The sequence below is a fragment of the Megascapheus bottae genome, chromosome 28 (genome assembly GCF_031878675.1).
Source record: "Megascapheus bottae isolate mThoBot1 chromosome 28, mThoBot2.hap1, whole genome shotgun sequence".
NCBI lineage: Eukaryota > Metazoa > Chordata > Mammalia > Rodentia > Geomyidae > Megascapheus > Megascapheus bottae.
The window spans coordinates 9590323-9612950 of record NC_143536.1 but is presented as its reverse complement, the minus strand read 5'-3'; the positions used below and the strand labels follow the sequence as shown (position 1 = coordinate 9612950).

Here is a 22628-nt window from a genome sequence, read left to right as displayed (position 1 = left end):
AGAGCCACATCCAAATTCTAACCACTTCCTCTTAACTACAGTTCTCACCCCAGGGCTCTCTCCTGTATGCCCCAATCCATGCCCAGGGCTCTTTCCCCCATACCCACAGCTCAGACAGTACCCACAATGCTCTGCATGTGGCCTTCCTGAGGCCATGGCCCACAGGGCATGCTCATTGCTGTCTAATTACCACGCTGGCCGTGTCTGTGGTTTTCTTGGGGACACTGATCAGGTCGCACTTCTTGTTTGCTGTGGGCTTGCTGTCCAAAATATTCTTCTTGACCACTTTGAGATCCCTGTTTTTGCCAGGAATGTAGCCGTGCTTCAAGGAGATGAGGATGGGATCAGCATTCTTCCCCTCGAACCACTCTTCTGCCTCCAGCGCAGCTTCCGGCCCCGCTGTGTCTGGGTACAGGTCATCCTGGAAAAGGTCCGACTGAAAGAGACACGTGTGGGCCCTTCAGTAAGGAAGACAAGGTGTCGGCTTACTTTGTTTTTTAACGTCTTGCCCCGAAGTGGGTACCCACCTTCCTGGGGACTGTCATGATGACGGGCTCACACTTTCTCTCGTGGAGCTTGAAGAACCTTCAAGGGAGACAGAAAGGCAACCTCGAATGAAGTGACAGGGAAGAGAGAGCAGCGTCTTAACCACCTTTCCCCAGCGGCCCAGTCAGGAAACGCTTCTTACCACCCCTCATGTGACCACGCAGGCAGAGGCAAAGCTCAGGGTCCTACTTCACAGATAAGGAGCATGGCAGTGAGTCCCTTGTGGAAAGTCACCATGTCCTTAGACAGTGGGAGACAGGGCCATGCCCAGGGTGCTGGCTCCTCCTGAAGTGCTGGGGCTCGAGCCCAGGTCCTTATGCTTGACAGGCAGGCAGGATCTCTACCACTGAAGCACACCCCCAGTCTTAAGACTGAATCTATCACACCTCGGTGGATTTGGGTAAAACTACCATTTTAATTATCGGCGACAGCTTTCCTTCATTACTTTGGTTACTTAAAAAAAAAAATCTGATTAAGCTGGATGTGGTGATACACGCACTATAAGTCCAGCACTTGCAAGGCTGTGGTTCGAGGATCTTGGTTTGATACCAGCACAGCAAGACCCCTCAATCAATCAATCAATCAATCTTAGCCATCTATAATGATAATATAAAAAGGGCTTATAAATATTCTCTCCTATTATTTATTTATTTATTGCCAGTCCTGGGCTTAAGCTCAGGGCCTGAGCACTGTCCTTGGACTTTCTCAAGGCTAGAGCTCTACCACTTGAGCCTCAGCACCACTTCTGGCTTTTTTCTATGTATGTGGTACCAAGGAATCGAACCCGGGTCTTCATGCATGCTAGGCAAGCACTTTAACCACTAGGCCAAACTCCCGGCCCCTCCTATTATTTTTTTTAAAAACATTTTTTTTTTTTCCTAGTCCTGGGCTTGAGCTCAGGGCCTGAGCACTGTCCTTGGACTTTCTCAAGGCTAGAACTCTACCACTTGAGCCTCAGCACCACTTCTGGCTTTTTCTATGGATGTGGCACCAAGGAATCGAACCCAGGTCTTCGTGCATGGTAGGCAAGCACTCTACCACTAGGCCAAACTCCCGGCCCTCTCCTATTATTTTTAAAGATGCAAGTGTCAGTTCTTTCATGTGACCAGAACAGCACACTTTGAGTTCATATAGTTTTGTGCCATACCAGTACTCAAGCACGCTTGCCTCTCTGTCGACCCATCACACACATGATTGTGTCGGATGGTGTGTGATAAAGCTGTGGTGTTAGCTGTGGCTGTGGGCAGTGTGTCGGGAAGTCACTCTGGAGGAAGCCCACTGGCATTATGGGGGGAGGCAGAGACTACGACAGCAAGCTCACTAGTCCCGCCATCTCACACCCCTGGTGGGGGCCTTGACTTTTCTACTTTAGGACAACAGCAGCCACACTCCTGGCTGGAATCCGATTCTTTCCCCCAAAGGCAGGAAAACAGAAAACCACTGGGTTTCTACCCCAGAGCCTGCCTGCCACCAGGCTACTAGCCATAGCTTCACTCTCAAGACAAGAGTAAAGTTTTCATTATTGATTAAATGTGAAATACACTTAATTCCCTGTGCCACAGAACTGTTCCACTCTAGCAGTAAGGGCAGGAAAGAGAGAGTAATTCATTCCAAGCTACACACAGGTCAGAAGCCTGGCATTATAAAATTACTGGTGGTGGCTACAGTCGTGGCTCCAGCAGTAGAATGCCTGCCTATCAGGCTCAAGGCTCCAAGTTCAATTCCCAGTACCATGAAAACAAAAAAGTCCTGGGCACCAGTGGCTCACAACTTATAACTCTTAACTACTCAGGAAGCTGAGATTCAGAGGTCTGTGACCAAAGTCAATCTAGGCAGAAAATCTGCCAGATTCCATACTGAACATAATCAGCAAAAAGCCTATCTAGTGTCAATGACTTAAATGGAAAAGCACCAGCCATAAAGAAGCAAGTCCATGGCCTGGGAATGTGGCTTAGTGGCTTGCCCAGCATGCATGAAGCTCTGGGTTCAATTCCTCAGTACCACATGAACAGAAAAAGCCAAAAGTGGGGATATGGCTCAAGTGGTAGCTTGGGGACAGAGCCCAGGCCCTGAGTTCAAGCCCCAGGACTGGCAATGATAAAGAAGGAAGTCCAGCAAGAATGTGAGACTAAGTTCAAGCTCTAGTAAACCAGAAACTACCGACATTCATATTGTTCTGACACTCACTATACAAGCAGCACCAACAGCTAGAATACACTTTACCTGGCAATCTCACATTTGTTGACATCCAGTCCCCTCTTAGGCATGTAACCCATGCCCCTCTGAGGCTCCTTGCTGCTGAATGTGTTGAGGTAGTGAACATACGGGGACTCGTCTGTGATCTCGAAATAGCGGATACTGCTGTCACCCTGCAAGACACCAGAGGCAGGCCCAGGTTCCGTTAAAGACATGCCTCGCTCAGCAAGGCTTCTCTCCTCCATAACCAGGAATCTCCGGATGGACTCTGGAGCTGACCTTGCTCCCCACCCCCCAGAGGCTTGCCTACATACATGACAGCTTCTTTCCTGGAGGACTGCCCCCCCTCCCCACCCCTATTTAGCAGCCATTAATTTGCATGGTTTCTGCTGCTTCCTCAGGGTTCTTCCTTCTCCTGAGTCTAGAAACCAAGTCAAAGTTAGGGCAAGAACAGCGATGTCCCTATAAACCAGTGCAGGCTGTCTGACTTGACCTAGGAGTAGAGTTTGGGGCCTAAGGATTTGATCACAGACCAAGAGCATCAACACCAGACAACCAGAGTGCAAGAGAAGGTGACTGCTTTCTAATTAAGAAATATCCCTTTTGATAAGTAGCCTAAAACTTCAGAACAAGTACTACCTCACTGCACTGAGGAAAATTCTATGATTATCTTGCTTACAGTGGTCAGATTCTTTGGAAAGGTAAAGTATGAGGCCTGTCTTAGTGCAAGTATAAATAAATGTCACATAATCCATGCCAACCTGCACCCTGAGGACCACCCTGCCTGGGGGAGAAGACACATATGTGCATATGCATACACACAGGCAGACAAAAAGAGCCATGCCTTAACATAGCTCTTCTTTCCCACAGCCTCCATTTGTTTCAGTGATTTAAAGATCTAAAGCAATGGAGAAGAAGCCAAACACATATCAGTGGTTTTCTGAATTCCCAAGGTATATTTCCACCTTATATGAACTTGGATTTAAACCCCCAATCGTGAAGTGCTGGGATGTGAAAATGAACCTAGCACGTCCTAGATTGCCTGTGTGAGCACAGAACTGTTCTCATCTCAGCCAGGCCCAACCTCTGCTTGGGCCAGGGCATCAAGCACAGGATGCCATTAGTGCACAACCAGCAAGACTCAATACACTGAAACAGTCCTGGAGATACACCAAGTTCCCAGACCAATTAAAAGCTACAACAGTACTATAACACAGTTCCTTCTCCATCCCTGGAGGCCAGGCAGGTCCTTGACATGAGATTCACAGCCCACCTTTCCACACAGGTACACGACGCTGGTGTCGGGGTCATAGAAAGGCAGCAGCACCCCGTTGCTCGTGTCCATCTCATGAAGTGCAATTGGTTCTTGCATGTTTTTCTGAAAACAAAATACACACATATGTGCATGTTTTTAAAGGACAATCTTTATGTGTGTATGTGCTAGTCTTAGGGCTCACACTCAGGGCCCATTCATTGCCCCTGAGCTTTTTGACTCAAAGCTATTGCTCTATCACCTGAGCACCTCAGCTTCACTGCCAGCCTTTTGGTGGTTAATTGGAGACAAGGGTTTCATGGGCTTTGCTTTTGGGGCTGACTTTAAACTGAGATCCTTAGATCTCAGCCTCTTCAGAAGCTAAGATTGTGTGAGCCACCTATAATCTAATCTAAAAGACAAATTTTGTAACCTCATTATATATTCAAGGATTAAGTGAGAGATCTTTCTCTAAGAGTAATCGAAAGTTTTAACAATGTACACATAATCTTCATACATGTAAACACCAGGAAGGAAGCACACTGAGCCTCGTGTACATCTGATTACATCATTAATGCACACATCAGTGTGGGTACATGGTGACAGAGCCCTTCTCCTTTGTGGCTAACTCTCTGTTTTTAGGAGTACTTGTTTCTATTGTAGGGGGTAAATTTATTCAAAGTATATAATATGCATATATGATCACAAACATATTAATACATGTTAAGAAGGTAAGAAATCAAAAGGAAATAACTAGCCAGAAGCCCAGTGGCTCATGCCTGTAATCCAAGCTTTTTAGGAGGCTGAGATCTAAGGGTCAAGGAGCAAAGCTAACCTGAGCAGGAAGGTCTGTAATATTCTTTTTTTTTTTTTTTTTTTGCCAGTCCTGGGCTTGAGCTCAGGGCCTGAGCACTGTCCTTGGACTTTCTCAAGGCTAGAGCTCTACCACTTGAGCCTCAGCACCACTTCCGGCTTTTTTCTATGTATGTGGTACCGAGGAATCGAACCCGGGTCTTCATGCATGCTAGGCAAGCACTTTAACCACTAGGCCAAACTCCCGGCCCAGTCTGTAATATTCTTATCTCCAATTAACTACAAAAGGCCAGAAATAGAACTGCAGCTAAATGGTAAAGCACCAGACCTAAGTTTGAAAAAGCTAAGGGACAGTACCCCAGGCCCTGACTTCATGCCTTGGTACTAGCACAATAAAAATAAATTAACCAATATTTGTAAGAAATAAAAAGACACGAAGAACATAAAAAGTCATCCCACCGGGCACCAGTGGCTCACACCTGTAATCCTAGCTACTCAGGAGGCTGAGATCTGAGGATCTCAGTTCAACGCCAGCCTGGGCACCAAAGTCCATGAGACTCTGATCTCCAAGTAACCACCAGAAAACCTGAAGTGGCGCCGTGGCTCAAAGAGATAGAGTACTGGCCTTGAGCTGAAGAGCTCAGGGACAGTGCCCAGGCCGGAGTTTAAGTCCCACAATCAACAAAAATAAAATAAAAGCCATCCCATCTTCCAGAACTTCCCAGTTAGTCCAGAGGGTGGCAGCAGGAATGATGAGCTCCTTCTCTGTCATTTATGCTCACATACCACCCAGGAGCTCTCTGCTTCTGCTTGTCCCGGTCACCAACCACAGCTCTTTAGTTAGATGTCTAATTGATCATTCACTATGAAATACAACTAAGTGTGGAGCTTCATTCCCACACCTAAAATACGGGATCCTTTTCTAAAGTACGGTTGATACATGCTGCTGGGGAACACCAAGAATGCATCTTGTGCATACAGTTGCCAATAAGTCTCCAGGGAGGAAGGCCACTTGACAACAGTTAAGAAGCCTAGAACCCAGTTCCCAGCCCAGAGCCCTGCCTGGAGCAGAGGGAAGGAGTGGAGCCGAGGGCTGGGAGGAGGCCTACCGGGTTCCAGAGCGCCAGCTGCCGCTCGCTCATGCGGCTGAAGCCGGTGGTGAAGACATTGCCGTCAGCCAGGAAGATGGCTCTCATGGGTCTGGCTCCTTCGTGTGCTTTCTCCTTCTCCTGGGAGAGAGAAGGAGAGAAGAGGCCAATCATATCTCACACACCCAGACTGCAAGGGGGAAGTGCATGAGACCCAGTTTCACCTCACCTCACCTAGATACATTTGTGCTCTTCTAGGTGAGACCTCAGTGCTAACTAGCCCTGCCCCGTGAGGCAACAGTGACAGCAGCAAGCGAGAGCACCAGGATGCAGCTCGGACCCTGCTCCACGCACTCAGACACAGGGGACCCGAGGCTCTGCCAAGTGGGTGTTTCTCTGGATTCAAAATAGTCCTCAATTTCACCCCAATCACAGCTCACACAGCCCTCTTTCCTAAACTCCTTTTTCAGTAAGCCAGGCAAGTACCAATGGTCTATAGGCCCAACCCTCTCTCCAGAAGTTCCACTGCCAAACAACGCATCTCAGGAAGGCCCCAGAGGGTGGTGGAAGTGAAGCATGCTGGGATAGAACTCTGACTAAAGACCGCTGTCCATCTTTTGTCAGGAGATGACTTTCTGAGGCCTTCTGAATAGAGAACCCCATGCAGCTCTGTAAGCTACCAAGACAATGCTCTTGGAGACAGAATGAGGAATCAAGTCAAGGATCAACAAGACCAGGAATGCAGTCCAGCTTAGCTGGATCAAACTTGTAAATTCTTAAGGGTGTCAGTGAACAGATCAAAACTGATGCTTCATCAACATGACGACCATCTGAGCGAGCAGAGTAGAAGTGGAAAAAAAAAAAAAGTGACAGGGGAAAGCCAGTAGCCTGGAGAAGACTTGTGTTCAGCAAGGCCCACTGGCCAGCACTGTGGCCACTGGAGAGGGGGACTGAGCATGACTGATGTGACGCATGCCCTGGGGTGGCCCTACAGTACTCACAGCAACAACCTCCTGTTTCCTGGGGTCGATGACTCTCACTTTCTTGTCTTTGGAAGCGGTGCAGATGAGACTGCCATTCCGGTTCCAGCTCACATTGTAGATCATGTCTGAGTGCATATCGTCCAGGTTGATTAGGGCTTCCCCCGTCCCCACATTCCAGATGATAATAGCATTGTCGCAGCCTGCAACGAGCAAACCAAGCCCCTTGGAGATTAGAAACACCCAAACAACAAACGGAGAAACGGTGAGTGCCACCAGGACAAAGCAGATGCATAGGGAGACAGGTGCTGAGGACCAACGTGACAAAGGCAAAAGAGTTACATAAAAGAAATCCGACTGTAAAAGAAAACTACACCCTGTTAAGTTTGGCTTCCTGTGGAACAACCAATCAATCACCCAAAACAAAACAAAGTTTAAAAAAAATCTATATCAAAACAGAATTGTGCTTTCTGGTGGCTAACTGGGCTAGGGGCCCCAAGTTCTTTCAAATTTCTTTTCCTAGTAAAAAAAAGCACAGAACCCAGTTCTTCTGTTTTCCCGAAGGAACTTTAGATGGCAGGCTTTTGACATGAGCAATGCCATGACATATGACAACAGAGGAGGGGAAATGACAGATCTTTATCCTGTCAGGGGGGAGAAAAGAAGGCCAAGAATGGCCTGATCTCATGACAAGTGCAATCCATGAGGAAGTAGCCTGTGCATTCAGAAACAGACACCCAGAGAGGCTCATGGCCCTTCTGGGCCATCAACTCCACCCTGCCGTCCTATTACCAGTCTGCCCGAGGCCTTCACGGAACACTAGTTCAGGAAGAGGCAAAATTAGAAGTGATTTTTTTTTTTTTGCGAATAAAGTGAATTTTTGCCAATAAAGCCATTTTGTAAGTGGCTTTAGACAAATAAACCATAGCACTTGTTTATCTAAAGTGAGGAGTAGGAGATTGAAGAAAAACCCAGCACAACAGTATAAAAAAGTGGGAGCCAAATTCTAGGATGCAGAGGGGACCTTCCTCAGCTTTGTCCGTCATGGCCATCCACAGCCACGGCACGGAAAACACAGTCTTAAGAATACACAGCTGGGCGCCAGTGACTCACACCTGTAATCCTAGCTGCTACGCAGGAGGCTAAGATCTGAGGATTGCAGTTCAAGGCCAGCCCGGGCAGGAAAGCCCCCATAAGACCCTTATCCCCAATTAACCACAAGAAATTCAGATGTAGTGGTGTGGCTCAAAGTGATACAGTGTCCACCCTGAGTAAAAGAGCTCAGCACAGTGTCCAGGCCCTGAGTTTAAGCCCTACAACTGACACTCCCCGCTCCCTAACCCCCCCCCCCCGCCTTATACACACAAATAGAATATTGCAGTCAATTGTAAATGGGAGGGGCAGTTTCCTGATGGCACCTTATATTGGCCTTGATAAGATCGTCAGCAGGAAATTTCCATGATGGAATTCTGCCTTTGGGAGTTTCTTTCCTATCAGACTGAGGTTCTCAGCACATCATTAAAAAAGTCCCAAGAATGGGGGCCGGGAATTTGGCCTAGTGGTAGAGTGCTTGCCTAGCATGCACAAAGACCCAGGTTCAATTTCTCGGTACCACATACATAGAAAAAAAGCTGGAAGTGGTACTAAGGCTCAAGTGGTAGAGCTCTAACCTTGAGAAAGTCCAAGGACAGTGCTCAGGCCCTGAGCAAAAAACAAAAACAAAAAACCCCCCAAAAACCCCACATGCTATAGTGAGAAGCCAGAGAGCTCATGAGGAGACAGTCACAAGGGTCTGCAAGTATTCATTTTGACAGTGAAAATTCCCAAAGGGGACTGTTAAATAAAACTGAGGCATACCCAGATAAAACCGTCTTCTAGAATATCAGGACCAGGTGGGAAAAACATTTCACACTGGGGGTCCCAATCCCCTTGGGGTGTCAGGTAACTGCTGTAAGGGTAGCTCACCGAGCTTCGCGAAGACTTAGCTTTGAGACCACAGCACATGCGCACAAGGCACCAGTCGCTCCCTTCCACACAAAGGGCTTCAAGAGGCCAACGCAAGGCATGGAAGTACTGCCAGCCCCTACCTGCACTAAGAAGAACGTTGCGGGCTGTCGGATGCCAGGCTACGATGCCAACCCTCTTTGAGTGGCCTTCCAAAATCACCACAGGTTCCGTCAGGGAAAGGGTAAGTCCATTTTCTGGGATCTGCCACACCTGTTGGGAAAGAAAGGCTGAGGAGCCACAGGAAATCGATCACCTATCCTCACCTTTACCACAACCACTCCCCTTGAAGCCCTGCGCTCCAGGCTCAGAACACACACTGATGCTGTGCTTGAATAAAAGGCACTTCACATTCACTGTGAATGACGGTGAATTGTCTCAACATGTAGCATACGAAAAGTCAGAATCGTAACAGGCCCACAAAAATATCACCTCTCCTCTTTCATTTAGTATTTCTTGGGATTTTATTTTAAATTCTACAGTTAGGAAGAATAACATGCACAGCACTCATGAGAAGCAGCACTGGGACAAAAACTCTTAGCTAAGGTTGGGAACAGGAAAGATCAGTGAGAAATGTGAGATGCTGGGTGCCAATCCTCCACAACACACACATACACACACACACACACACACACACACACACACGAACGCACACGCACACACACGCGCACACACACGCGCGCACACACGCGCACACACACACGCGCACACACGCGCACACACACACACACACGCACACACGCGCGCGTGCACGCAAGTGATCTCACACTCAACCCGCCTCTTCTCTGAGCAATCTAGTTCTTAAGGGAATAGGGTACTTTCCAAAACAATTTTCTATGATTTTATGTTTAGAAATGAAAATATTTATAAACATACATTATAGAAAATATCAACAGCTGGGCACAGTGGCTCAAGCCTGTAATCCTAGCTACTCAGGAGGCTGAGATCTGAGGATCAAGGTTCAAAGACAGCTGGGGCACAAAAGCTCTTGAGACTCTTATCTCCAGTTAACCTTCAGAAAACAGAAAGTGGGGCTGGGCTCAAGGGAATGGTGGTAGCCTTGAGCTGAAGAGCTCAGGGACGGCGCCCAGGCCGAGTTCAAGTCTCACAACCCCCGCCCCCCACCCCCCCCCCCAAAAAACATCAACAAAGACAAATCCAGACAACTGGACTTCATTTAAAACACACTTGTCCTGGGCGTGGTGATCTGCACCTGTAAGTCCAACACTTACGAGAATGGGTTAGAAAGATCTCAAGTTCAAGCCTGGTCTAGGCTACATAGCAACACCCTGTTTCAAAAGCAATAGTAGCTGAGTACTGTAGAAGACTGGGAAGACGGTGGTTCTAGGCCACCCTAAAATGGAAACTCAAAAGACTCCATCTCAAACATCATATGCAGGGATGTGCTGCTCATCCCTGCTACACAAAAGTGTAACTAAGAGGACTGAGGTTCTGGAAAGCCTGGGAATAAACGTGAAACCTTATCTCAGAAACAACCAGAACTAAAAGGGCTAAAGGTATGGCTCAAGTCGGGGGCCCAAAGTTCAGGCCCCAATAGTCCTAAAAGAAACAAACATTCTTGCCGAGTGCCAGTCGCACATACTTGTAGTCCCAGCTACTCAGGAAGTTGAGATCTAAGAATCCTAGTTCAAAGCCAGCCCCAGCAGGAAAGTTTGTGAGCCTCTTATCTCTAGTGAGCTGCCAGAAAACTGGAAATAGAGCTGTGGCTCAAGAGGTAGAGCACTAGCCTTGGGCAAAATTGTTCAGGGACAGCCCCCAGGTCCCAAGTTAAAGCCCTCTGAGTGATCCCCCCCAAAAAATCTTGCATAAATAATGAACTCAAAAGGATAAATAGCCCAACTAAAAGTGGGCAAAGAATGCTGGTGGTGTACTCCTGTGATCCTAGTTACTCAGAAGGCTGAGAACAAAGGGTCATAGCTCAAAGCCAGCATGGGCAGAAAAGTTAATGAGAACCCATGTCTAAAATAACCATGAAAATGCTGGCCTAGAGGCATGGTTCAAATAACAGAGAGCAAGTCAAACAAGCAAAGCAATTGTGAATGGTCCTGATTTCAAACTCCAGTGAAAGGGAAGGAGGAGGGAGTGAGGAGGGACAGGAGGAGGAAAAGGGAAGGCAGGAAACTAATTAGACATCTCAACAAGATGTACAAATAGTCAAAAAGCAGGCAAAGCTAAGTGCTGATGGCTCATGCCTGTAATCCTAGCTACTCAGGAAGCTGAGATTTGAGGATCATGTTATGACAGCCCAGGCACAAAAGTCTGTGAGACTCTTATCTCCAATTAACCACCAAAAACCAGATGTGATGCTGTGTCTCAAAGTAGTAGAGAGGTTGCTTTCAGCTGAAGAGTTCAGGGACAGTGCCCAGGCCCAGAATTCAAACCCCAAAGCTGACCCCCACCCCCCCCCCAAAAAAAATTAGCACTTGCTAGTAAAAAGTTCATCTGTGGAACAAGTGAAAAACAGCATTTTCCTTTGTGGGAACTTTTCAGGAGACAAAGCAGTGTCTGTTTTCAATTGCTTAGTAGAGGGGAGAGTTCTGGATTAGATGAGTGCTAAAGGTTCTGCTTAGTTCTGTTTCCTACGAGAGGGGGGGTGGGGAGGGAGAGAGAAAATATAGCTGGTGCTACACACTACCACTAGGGAGGTTGGAGCAGGAAGATCTTGAGTTCTAGGACAGGCTGAGTTATAAACATGATAGTGGGTATCAATGTGTTACCTGATGAATGCAACTGTAACCTCTCTATACACTATCCCGACAATAACTACAAAAACAAAAAAAGAGTGAGGGGAGTCGAGTGCCAATGACTCATGCCTGTAATTCTAGCTACTCAGGAGGTTGAGATCTGAAGATCACAGTCCAAAGCCAGCCCAGACACTAAAGTCTGAGAGGAGAAGGGGGAAAAAAAAGTAAAGGGGGGAAAAATCCTGATTCATTCAAGCCTGGTGGTCACTTGATTGACCCTGTCCCATCCCCAATCTACCTGCCAGAGGTAACAACCTTCCAGCCTTTCCTCCCTACCCCACCACCCCACAGCCCCTGTTGAGCAGGGGACCGGAAACTGTTCCCCTCTCCCCTGGAAGGGTGTAGGCAATGGCTTCCCTCCAGCACGACATGTCTGCTTTCATCCCAGTGTGCCCTGTTTTAATTTAAAGGTTTATGATTAGCAAAGACAGCCCCACACTGCACTTGGCTATCTGAATACAAAGCAGAACTAAAATTGTGAACACACATGCACAAAACAATGGCTACTAATTTGATCAAAGCATGAAGTAAGCAGAAAAACAGTTATGAAATGGGACTTTAGTGACTCAACAGGAAATGCATTTTGCAAGAGAACTCTGACCCATGCCTATAACAGGAAGTGTGGTGATACCATCTGCCACCTCCAGAGGGCACTATGACCACAGACTGACTGGGTTCATACCAGGCTGCAAAACCTCTGCCTGCCTGACTTGGCAATGCCAGATTTCTAAACTCTTAGAGAGGATGAAGCCATGGTTTGGTTATATGTAATGGGCATTTTCACCCTTAACTATGAGGCACAAGCTGAGTTTGTAATGAGACTTCGCCTCCCCTCTTTCTCTAGTCTCCCCTTCAGCCATCTCTTGTTTGAACTGAAGGAACATGTTAATTATGGAGCAAGACACAGAATAACTTCCACAGTGAGGAGGCCCGGTGCTGTGCTCTCCACTGCTTGGTCATGCATGCAACACTGCTTGTGTTGCATGCATGCAACACATCCTGGAGCAGATCCTGTCCCAGGTGAGGACACAGAGGCCTGAGCTAGAGAAGTTCTTGAAGCAGAGACTTCTGGAAGACTGAAAATCAAAGACAACATGTGATGGGCTATAGATAGTTAAAAGGTGGGCTCTAGAGCTAGGTGACCCCTGGTTCAAATCCTGCCGGGACTATTTACACTGTGGTGATCCAGGGCAAACACAGATGAAGCATCCTTGGGCTTTAACAGAACTGTTAAACCCACAAAACAGAGCCTGGCACGCCAACAGTGCTCTCAAGATGCAGACTAAGTCTAGAGCAGTGTTTAACCCGGGCTCGAGGGAGCGACTGCAAATCCTCACTCTGCACATACCAGCCACAACCCTGAGTGTCATCTCTACCATGGGACCGGCAATAACTTGTTTGGTGGCTGCACAACTATTTAGAGACACATTTAAGATCATGGCCAAGGCCAGCCAGACATCAGCTAACCACCAATAGCCAAGGCTCCTCCTCATACTATTCCCAAGGAAAGCACCCAGGGTAACTAGTGCTGTGCCAGCTTCTGCCAGGTACTCAATGAAAATGCAGTGCCACCAGCTCCCTTGCCAGCCAACCCAGGGAAGGTGCCTCTGAGAATGAAGCATTGGGTGAAAGAAAAAAAGGAAGCAATTCAAAATAACAGCACAGATGAACAGTTTTCTAAGAAATAGGGGTGGCATTAGAACAATGCCCCAGCTGGGCATGGTGGCTTACGCCTATAATCCTAGCAACTCAGGAGGCTGAGATCTGAGGATCATGGTTTAAAGCCAGCCTGGGCACTAAAGTATTGAAGTCCATGAGACTCTTATCTCCAATTAACTGCCAGAAAACTGGAAGTGGTGTTGTGGCTCAAGGGGAAGGGAGGTAGCCTCAAGCTGAAGAGCTCAGAGACAACGCCCAGGCCCAGAGTCCAAGTCCCCCGATTGACAGACCAAAAAAATTTTTTAAAAAGCCTTGAAGAGGATGGCAGAGGCCATCAGAGAAAGACACGGAAGTCGAGAAGGTGACTCTGAGGCTGGGCAGAGGTCAGCAGGGGTGGGGAAGTGGCAGGGAAGGTCTGTGAACTCTGGCCTGCTAGGAACAGTGTACTATGGGGGAAGCTGTGGGGCTTTCCAGGCTAAGCACCACGTCCCCTGGCTGGCACGGGCCCTCCTCACAGCCCGGCAGTTCATGGCTTTCTACCCTTCCTGGTGATGCCTGCCAGGAGGGACTGCAGCTTTGCCTCCTGCAATGTGTCCAGGGCAACGAAGGGCAGGAGTGTTCCTCGGTATCCTGCCAGTCCCGCATGTGATCTGGTACTCTGGCCCTGGAGAGCTGGCAGACTGTCCGTGTCCGCCCGAGGCAGAATCTCCCTTCTGGGAGCCTCAGTTTCCTCGTGTGACAGCACAGAGGAGGGTGAGCCACACTGGAACGTTTTGCCCAGCCCAGCACTAATGGGAAACAGCAGAGGTAGGAAGAAGCTCCGGCTTTGGGGCTAGAAAGCCAAGCTTGTACACACGCTCCTTCTGGGCTGCGTGACCTCAGACAAAGCTGCTACTCTCCAGGCCTTTGTCTCCTCGGCTGTGGCATGGGGTGTGCCCCTATCTTGCTGTGTGCTGCTGGAAAGATGAAATGCAATCATACCCAGAAAGCTTGGCATGGCTAACTGAAGTTTGTCTGCCATGTCTCATGACCGCTCTTCTTGCCTTAGTATCACCGTCCTGTCCCATCTGCCCCTGTCCAGTAGACATCAGGGCTTCTTCCAATGTGTCTTATCTTCAAACAAGTTGCTTAAGACTAATTTGCACGCAAGACACTGAATGCATTTAGGCCAATCAGCGTGGCGGGGACAGTCAGTCTCTGCTCTCCAGGCTGGATCTCTAACAGCAAATACCCATGTGCAGGGAACCCACAGCAGGCATCCTGGCCCCACAGTTGCTGCCCCGCCCACTTACAGAAACCAGGGCTGTGTGCTCCTGAAATGTTCCATTTGGACAACATATTACTATGGCGATGTTTTGTTTTGTTTTAAAAGAAAGGACAAAAACACAATCAGTCCCAAGGGCTTCCAGATGAAAAAGTGAATCAATCACAGAAAACCCACTGAGGTTCTGGAAAAAAACAAGATCATGCACATGCTCGGAACCGATGCCTCATGGCCTCCATTTCCCACGCGAAAAGTATGTGAAGAAAAGGGGCGGCAGAGAGGAGGAACTCGCAGACTGGGGCTTCCTGAGTAGTAAAGTTCAGTGAGTTTGATGGTTTTATTTTTCAAGCCATCAAATGTAAATCACACACCAAATGTTTCCAGGCCCCGCTTTCCTATTTTAATGACCCACCATGAACTCGCTACTGGGCTTGGCACTCGGGCTCCAGCCATAAAGAGTTACCACCTCCAAAAGCCATTCGTTGAAAAACAAAGGGAAGGATTGCAGAGGGAAACTGAAAGAGAGCTCTTAGGACACACACACAGGTGTGCAGACTTGGGAGCCACTGCACAATAGTGCAGCATAGCCTACAGCCCCCAGGAACGCCAGGCCTGCTGCCTCGTGGCCCCCACAAGGCAGAGCAAATCACACCATCTCCCAAAGGACCACAAATCAAATACCAACACTGATCTCTGCCCCCAAGGTCAAACCCTCACTGGTAAGTAGCCCAGACACAATCTGTACAAACCGAAAAACTGGGGGATCACAGCATCCCTTCTGTTCCTATCTTTCAAGGAAGGGTTAATAGGAAGTTTTACAGTATGAGCTGAAAGGAAAGAAGGCCAAGGTGTTGGGAAGGAGTGGAAACAAAAGCCTGCCCCTACGTAAGCAGAGGCCTAGGAGTTGTCCCAGTGACTAGGAGGCCATCCAGCCCCACAGCACCCCTCCCCTCTGTCAAGAGGCCTCACTCCTGGCTTGTAGCAGCACAGCGATATTCTTTACATCCAGCTGAAAGCAGCAAGCCACCAGTTTACCAGGCCTTCATCTGCCAATAGCTACCCAACTGCTTCAGCTGGGGCCGTAAAGACAGAGTAGAGATGAAGCAAGAGAAGCAGTGATGGTGGCATCAATTCTCTTCCCTCTAATGAATGAAGTTTTGGGATTTTCCTTGCTTCCTCTGCAGTACTGGGATTTGAACTCAGGAATTTTACTTGCCAGGCAGGTGCTCTATTTCTCGACCCACACCTCCAGCCCTAAGTTGTTTCTTCTTCCTCTTCCTCCTCCTCCTCCTCTTCCTCCTCCTCCTCCTCTTCCTCCTCCTCCTCCTCCTCCTCCTCCTCTTCTTCTTCTTCTTCTTCTTCTTCTTCTTCTTCTTCTTCTTCTTCTTCTTCTTCTTCTCCTCCTCCTCCTCCTTCTTCATTGTAAAGGTTATGTACAGAGGGTTTTTTTGACTTTTTAAAAACAATTTTCAAGCCAGGAACGGTGGCTCGCACCTGTAATCCTAGCTACTCAGGAGGCTGAGATCTGAGGATCAAGGTTCAAAGCCAGCCCAGGCACAAAAGGACCAGAGACTCTTATCTCTAATCAACCTCTAGAAAATGGGAAGTGGGGCTTGACTGAAGGGTAGGGCAGTGGCCTTGAGCTGAAGAGCTTAGGGACAAAGCCCACCATGCCCAGGGGTAGAACGATAGCTTGAGCTGAGAGCTCAGGGACAGTGCCCAGGCTGAGTTCAAGCCCTGTGACACTGACACACACACACACACACACACACACACACACACATGTTTCGGGGTTAGAAATATGGCTTAGTGGTAGAGTGCTTGCCCAGCATGAATGAAACCCTGGGTTCCATTCCTTAGTACCACATAAATAGAAAAAAGCCAGAAGTGACGCTGTAGCTCAAGTGATAGAGCACTAGCCTTGAGCAAAAGAAGCTCAGGAACAGTGTCAGGCCTTGAGTTCAAGCCCCAGGACTGGCAAAAATAAACAAGATAAAAAAAACAATAGACACAATTTTCAGGAATCTGATTAAGGGTGGTATTTACATTTGCACTGTGAGCTCATCGTATTATGTATGCTGTACATAATATGATAAAGCAATGACCATACAACCAAGTAGTGTAATGCATCTTGAAACCAGTATTCTCAAATTAAAAGGAAAACAGACAGTAGCAAATGCAGGCCTGAAGCGAACTAGATATTAAAATAACACAAGGCCTTGTATCTTTAAACATATATTCCGCTCTCTAGCTCCTTTACTCAGTCATTTAAAAAATGATCGCTATGTTATAACCTTGACACTCCCTAACACCCAGGCCAACATGTAGAAACACCATCTGCAAGGTCTGGGCAGAGATGTCCACCGTAAGCCTGAAATACCTTAATGTTTCAGACAAGGAAGCTGTAAAACACCAATGAAATCATGGGGTCATTGCAAATGACCTCAGAATCTTGAAAACATTCTCATTAGCAAAGATAGGACAAATTGAGCTTTAATGGATATAACAAATTGAAACCCTATATATTCAAATCTCTGACATCAAAGTGAAATGAAAGGAATTAAAATAACCCTGACCGATCACCTTCTGAGGATAATAAAGAGCCGAGTCATTCCCATGCAAACTGGGTAAATGAAAATGAGTGTTTATTCCTCTTTCCTATGTGAGACATGACACTGGGTCACTAAAGAATCAGGAAGCAAGGGTGCCTCATGCCTGTAAACCTAACTATTCAGGAAGCTGAGATCTGAGGGTCATGGTATAAAACCATCTGGGGGACAGGAAAGTTCATGAGACTCTATATTTCCAATTAATCACCAGAAAACCGGAAGTATTGTTGTGGCTCAAAGTGACAGAGCACTAGCCTTGAGAAAAAGAGCCTAGAACAGTGCCCAGGCTCGGAGTTCAAGACCCATGGCTGAAAGTATCAGGAAGAGGTACTATCACCTGATAAAATTTTACCACATGAAAACTAGAAACTAGCCAGGTGCTGGTGACTCCAAGATCTAAGAATTACAGTTCAAAGCCAGCCAGGCAAGTCCTTGAGTTTCTTATCTCCAATTAACCACCAAAAAGCTTAAAGTGAATCTATGGCTCAAGTAGCAGAGGACTAGCCTTGAGCAAAACAAGCTCAGGATAGCACTTAAGACCCTGAATTTAAGCCCCAGGACCAGCACAAAATAAATGACAAAATAAAACAAAAAGAAAGGAATAGATAATAGCTTGGTCACTTTGCAGCCCTTTAATGATTTACTAGGTGGAGGCAGTCAGCACCCACACTTGCACAAATCAAACAAGAAAAAAAAGCATACACCGTGTGCCTCCCCAAGGAAAAAGGTAACTCCAGTAAGCCTTGCCTAAGGAACTGAACAGGGATCCGGATGAAGTAGCATGTGAACAAAGGAGCAAAGGGCAAAATCCAGACAGCTTAACAGGTCAAAGGGCATCATAATTCTTCAGCCAATAGCGTAGAAGGAGGGAAAAAAAAAAGAATGAGAGAAATCCATAGTCTTAAAAGCCAACCTGTCAAGGCAAAGTCACAGTGTTTAGATATGCCTGCTTGTGTGACTAACATCATAAAGAAAGGCAAGGGCACCAATAAAATAGAAGTCTGTTATTCTGACATCAGGAGGGGAGGATGGGATTGGGAGGAGAGGCAGGCAGTAATGGGAGGAGACTGTGGAAGTTCTAGGTCTTAACACAGACACAGTTTCACCATGTTCACTGTCTAGGAAATCACTCAATTTCTGTTTTTACTCTCTCTTTTTTTTAATCAGTCATGGGGTTTATACTGCCTAAGCTCTTTTTCTGCTCAACACTAGCTAGTACTCTACCACTTGAGCCACAGTTCAACTGTGTTTAGATAACACAGTTCAGGAATTTGTTTATGTAAAATAACTGCAATTAATAAAGCCTTCCAAACAATGAAAGCTAGTTTCACAGACAAGAAAAGGGAAAATCAAAATAGCATGACACTGCAAACTCTCTACCTCCTCATGGGAATTAGCATTCTCCATCTTGTTCAGGGGTCTTCAATGTATTTTTGGGCAAGGACTGAAAAAGGATTCAAACCAATAATCCTATTATAAGGCTCAAGTTCAGAACACAGAACAAAACTCTGTGTTAAAAATTACTTTGGGGCTGGGAGTTTGGCCTAGAGGTAGAGTGCTTACCTAGCATGCACAAAGACCTGGGTTCAATTCCTTGGTACCACATACATAGAAAAAAGCCAGATGTGATGCTGTGGCTCAAGTGGAGAGCTCTAGCCTTGAAAAAACTCAAGGACAGTGCTCATGCCCTGAGCCCAAGCCCAGGATGGTAAAACAAAAAACAAAAATAAAACAAAACAAAAACAAAAAAGAAGATTAGTATGGCCCCTGTGCTAGGATGACACGCAAATTTGTGAAGTGTTCCATATTTTTACATAGAAAAAAGCTGGAAATGGTGCTGAGGCTCAAGTGGTAGAGCTCTAGCCTTGAGAAAGTCCAAGGACAGTGCTCAGGCCATGAGATCAAGCCCAGGACTAGAAGAAAAAAACAAAAAACTATTTTGGAGCTCACACCTGCAATCCTAGCCCCTCAGGTGGTTGTGTGATTTGACAATCAAGGCAAGAAGCCAATACAGGAAGAAAAGTCAAAGACCCTTATCTCCAATGAAGCAGCAAAAACTCAGAAGTGGAGTTGGAGCTGTGGCTCAAGTGGTAGAACACCAACCTTGAGTAGAAAAAAAAGCCATTCAAGAACCGAGGCCCTAGAACTAGCAACAACAAAATGAAAAAAGAAAGAACAAGAAAGAGGAAAGGAAGTACTTCCCAGTAGAGCATGGTAACATGTGCGAGAGGCACAGCTACCCAGAAGGGAGAGGCAGAGGACCACTGGAGCCCAGTAGTAGTTCAAGACCAGTCCAGGTAACAGCAAGACTCGGCTTCAAAACAAACCAAAGCAACAACAAAAATCCCCAAAGTATCCCAAAGCCTGGTTTCATATATAACCTATTTGTGGAATCTCAAAGAGGGACTATAAAGAACTTTCGGGAATTTGTTTGTGTTTCTTCATGAAAAGTTCTGAGCAGTATCAGCAGCACAGCAAGCATGCGCCTTCTCATGTGACTTCAGAACAAGCTCTTGCTAAACTATTTCCTCTCTTGGTGCCGTCACACACAGCTCATCATGGCATCTTACTACACTGGAACACACAGTCTGTGCCAGCAGCTTCACTTTTTTGAATGAGGTATCATGTAGCCAAACGGATTTCACAGGTCAGGAGTCCATTTTTTTTCTTTTTTGCCAGTCCTGGGGCTTGAATTGAGGGTCAGGGCACTGTCCTTGAGCTTTCTCAAGTCTAGTACTACCACTTGCGTCACAGCACTACTTCTGGCCTTTTCTGTGTATGTAGTGCTGAGAAATTGAAGCCAGGGCTTTGTGTATGCTAGGCAAGCACTCTACCAACTAGACCACATTCCTGGCCCAATCAGGAGTCATTTTGTGTGCTCTAAAATCCTCCCCACAGAGTGGATGTGAGCTGTCAATATGCGCAAACATATACACATGCATACAAAGAACAAAGACAATATAATACAAGCAACTGGTGTAGGGCTTGTAAAGGGCCATTTGCAGTTAAGCTTTAAGGTATGAAATCCTCATTTGCTTCTATACTGAAGCAAAATCACTATAATTTTTGGGCCCCACCCTGTCCTTTTTGGGTGCCAATACTAGGGTTGAACTCAGGGACTAGGTGCCTGTCTTTTAGCTTTATTGCTCACTTAATCCACACCTCCAGTTGCAGTTTTTTGACAACTGATTAGAGATAAGAGTCCTACAGACTTTCCTGCCCAGGGTAGCTTTGAACTGAGATTCTTAGATCTCAGCCTCCTGAGTAGCTAGGTTTAAAGGCACAAGCTGCTGCTGCTGCCCAGAAGATTTTCTGCTTTTTTCAGCTCTCTCCTGCTACCACGCACGCACATGTACAGACACATACCTGAAAGAGCTAAGTGTCAGAGGCGTATCGTATTACTCACTAGAAGCTTACCATAACTGTGCAGTCCTCGGAGCCACTGGCAATGACTTGATCGTTGTGCGGGCACCAGTCTATGTCCAGCACTGGTCCTGTATGGCCACATACTGTAGGGTAGGACTTGTCAATTCGACCCGTCTGAAGCAAGAGAAAAACAAACCAGAATGTAACATCAACACCATTGCACTTATATGCTTCTTCTTTTATGATCTACACCCACAACTCTCAACCTGTGATGGATGACATTCACGTGTCAATTTCCATTTCTAGTAAGATAGTACCGAGAATACACCACCAAATTACAAGGGTCCACATTTCCAGATCTGCATCGCTAAAACACACCAAATAGGATTCTTAAGTCTTTTTATCAGAACATAACTCCACAACAGTCTAACTATAAAATATAAGTAGTTTTTACAGGGTTTAAAAAATGGTATAATTCAAAATTTAATATATAATTTTATTAACTGATTTTTTTTGGTCAGTCATGGGGCTTGAACTCGTCCTGGGCGCTGTCCCTGAGCTCTTCAGCTCAAAGCTACGGCCCTATCCCTGGGCCTGGGCATTGACCCTGAGCTCTTCAGCTCAAGGCTACCACCCTACCCCTTGAGCAACAGTGCTACTTGCAGTTTTCTAGTGGTTAATTGGAGATAAGAGTCTCATGGTCTGGGGCCGGGAGTTTGGCCTAGTGGTTAAAGTGCTTGCCTAGCATGCATGAAGACCCGGGTTCTATTCCTCAGTACCACATACATAGAAAAAAGCCGGAAGTGGTGCTGAGGCTCAAGTGGTAGAGCTCTAGCCTTGAGAAAGTCCAAGGACAGTGCTCAGGCCCTGAGCTCAAGCCCAGGACTGGCAAAAAAAAAAGAGTCTCATGGTCTTTAGTGGCTGGGCTAGTTTTGAACCTTGATCCTCAGATCTCAGCCTCCTGAGTAGCTAGGATTACAGGCGTGAGCCATCAAGCCCAGCTCAAAATTCAATATGTAATTCTTAATGTAGTCAATAATATAGTATCTTTGGATATGCCAAGTGGCAGTTCTAGAAATAATTGGCATTGCTAACGTAAAAATTAAATATTTTCAGATTACTGAGGGACTATATGGCAACACTGCAACATCTCCATCTCTCTCCTGTCCTCAGTCACCAGAACACCAGACAGACAGTGGGATCAACATCAACTGAGACCTCACCACCTTGCAGCTCTATAGTCCACGAGTACCAGCACTCGCTCATGATCTCCAATGGAATGGAACAAGCCAGCCTGGCTGATCAGGTCAGTAAGAGGTAGCTGAGACCAAGAACTGCTGTAACCACAGGTGTGTTATAGGTTCAACAGGTCAACTCCAGCCCCTGCCCAAGCTAGATGTGCTCCAAGAGCAATGCCCACAATGCCACATGGCAATGTATAATGGAACCCATTTGCTCTCATCACTCTCTTGTTCAAGGGGACAGGCTTCAGGGTAATTTTTCATGTGAGTAAACTATATATCCTTCCCCCCTAAACCTCAATCTTATTTAGTGTTGGGGACAGAGAAGCAATGAGTGCTATAGCACCATACTAGAGGTTCTAGAGCCAGGCACATAGGGGTTTGAATCCAGGCTCTACTGCTTAAAGAGGCTAACCTTCGGTAAGTAAAAGAATGCCTCTAAATGCCAGCTACATCATCTGTAAAATAGGTAACAATAATATCTATCTCTCAGGATTACAGTGAAGATGAAATGAGAAAACTTGTTTAGGTAAATTGTAACTCGGCATTATAACTCTTTGTATAATGTGAGTAAAAATTTAATTACAGTACCTGGGATATAATAAGGACTCAATAAAAACTCTCGTCAGAATATTTATAGTACCGCACCATTAAGAATTACCGACTTTGAGTTATTTGTGAACTTTTATGGCCCAGACACTGCTGAGTGCTGAAGACACAGTGTGACCAAGGCAGTCCTGCTCTGGCGGAGCATGGCGCTCTGTGAGAACAGACATCGTGATAGCCAGTTACAATGCAGACAAGGTGTGGTCCAGCCATGGAGACACGGGGCAGAGGACTATAGA

General features: G+C 46.6%; 1 protein-coding gene and 1 pseudogene across 2 annotated transcripts in view; one reads left to right on the top strand and one right to left on the bottom strand.

Moving 5' to 3' along the window:
- Window positions 1–22628, bottom strand: part of Coro1c (coronin 1C) — a 69192-nt gene that overhangs the window by 2696 nt on the left and 43868 nt on the right. For both annotated transcript variants that reach the window (XM_090320330.1, XM_090320331.1), the window contains exons 3-10: window positions 20594–20716; window positions 8963–9092; window positions 6897–7078; window positions 5917–6036; window positions 4016–4120; window positions 2770–2915; window positions 528–585; window positions 191–436 (exon numbers count right to left, since the gene is read on the bottom strand). In XM_090320330.1, the coding sequence (XP_090176456.1) occupies window positions 191–436; window positions 528–585; window positions 2770–2915; window positions 4016–4120; window positions 5917–6036; window positions 6897–7078; window positions 8963–9092; window positions 20594–20716 (1110 nt within the window). The remainder of the gene's footprint in view (window positions 1–190; window positions 437–527; window positions 586–2769; window positions 2916–4015; window positions 4121–5916; window positions 6037–6896; window positions 7079–8962; window positions 9093–20593; window positions 20717–22628) is intronic.
- Window positions 18903–18988, top strand: LOC150045141 (U6 spliceosomal RNA; annotated as a pseudogene).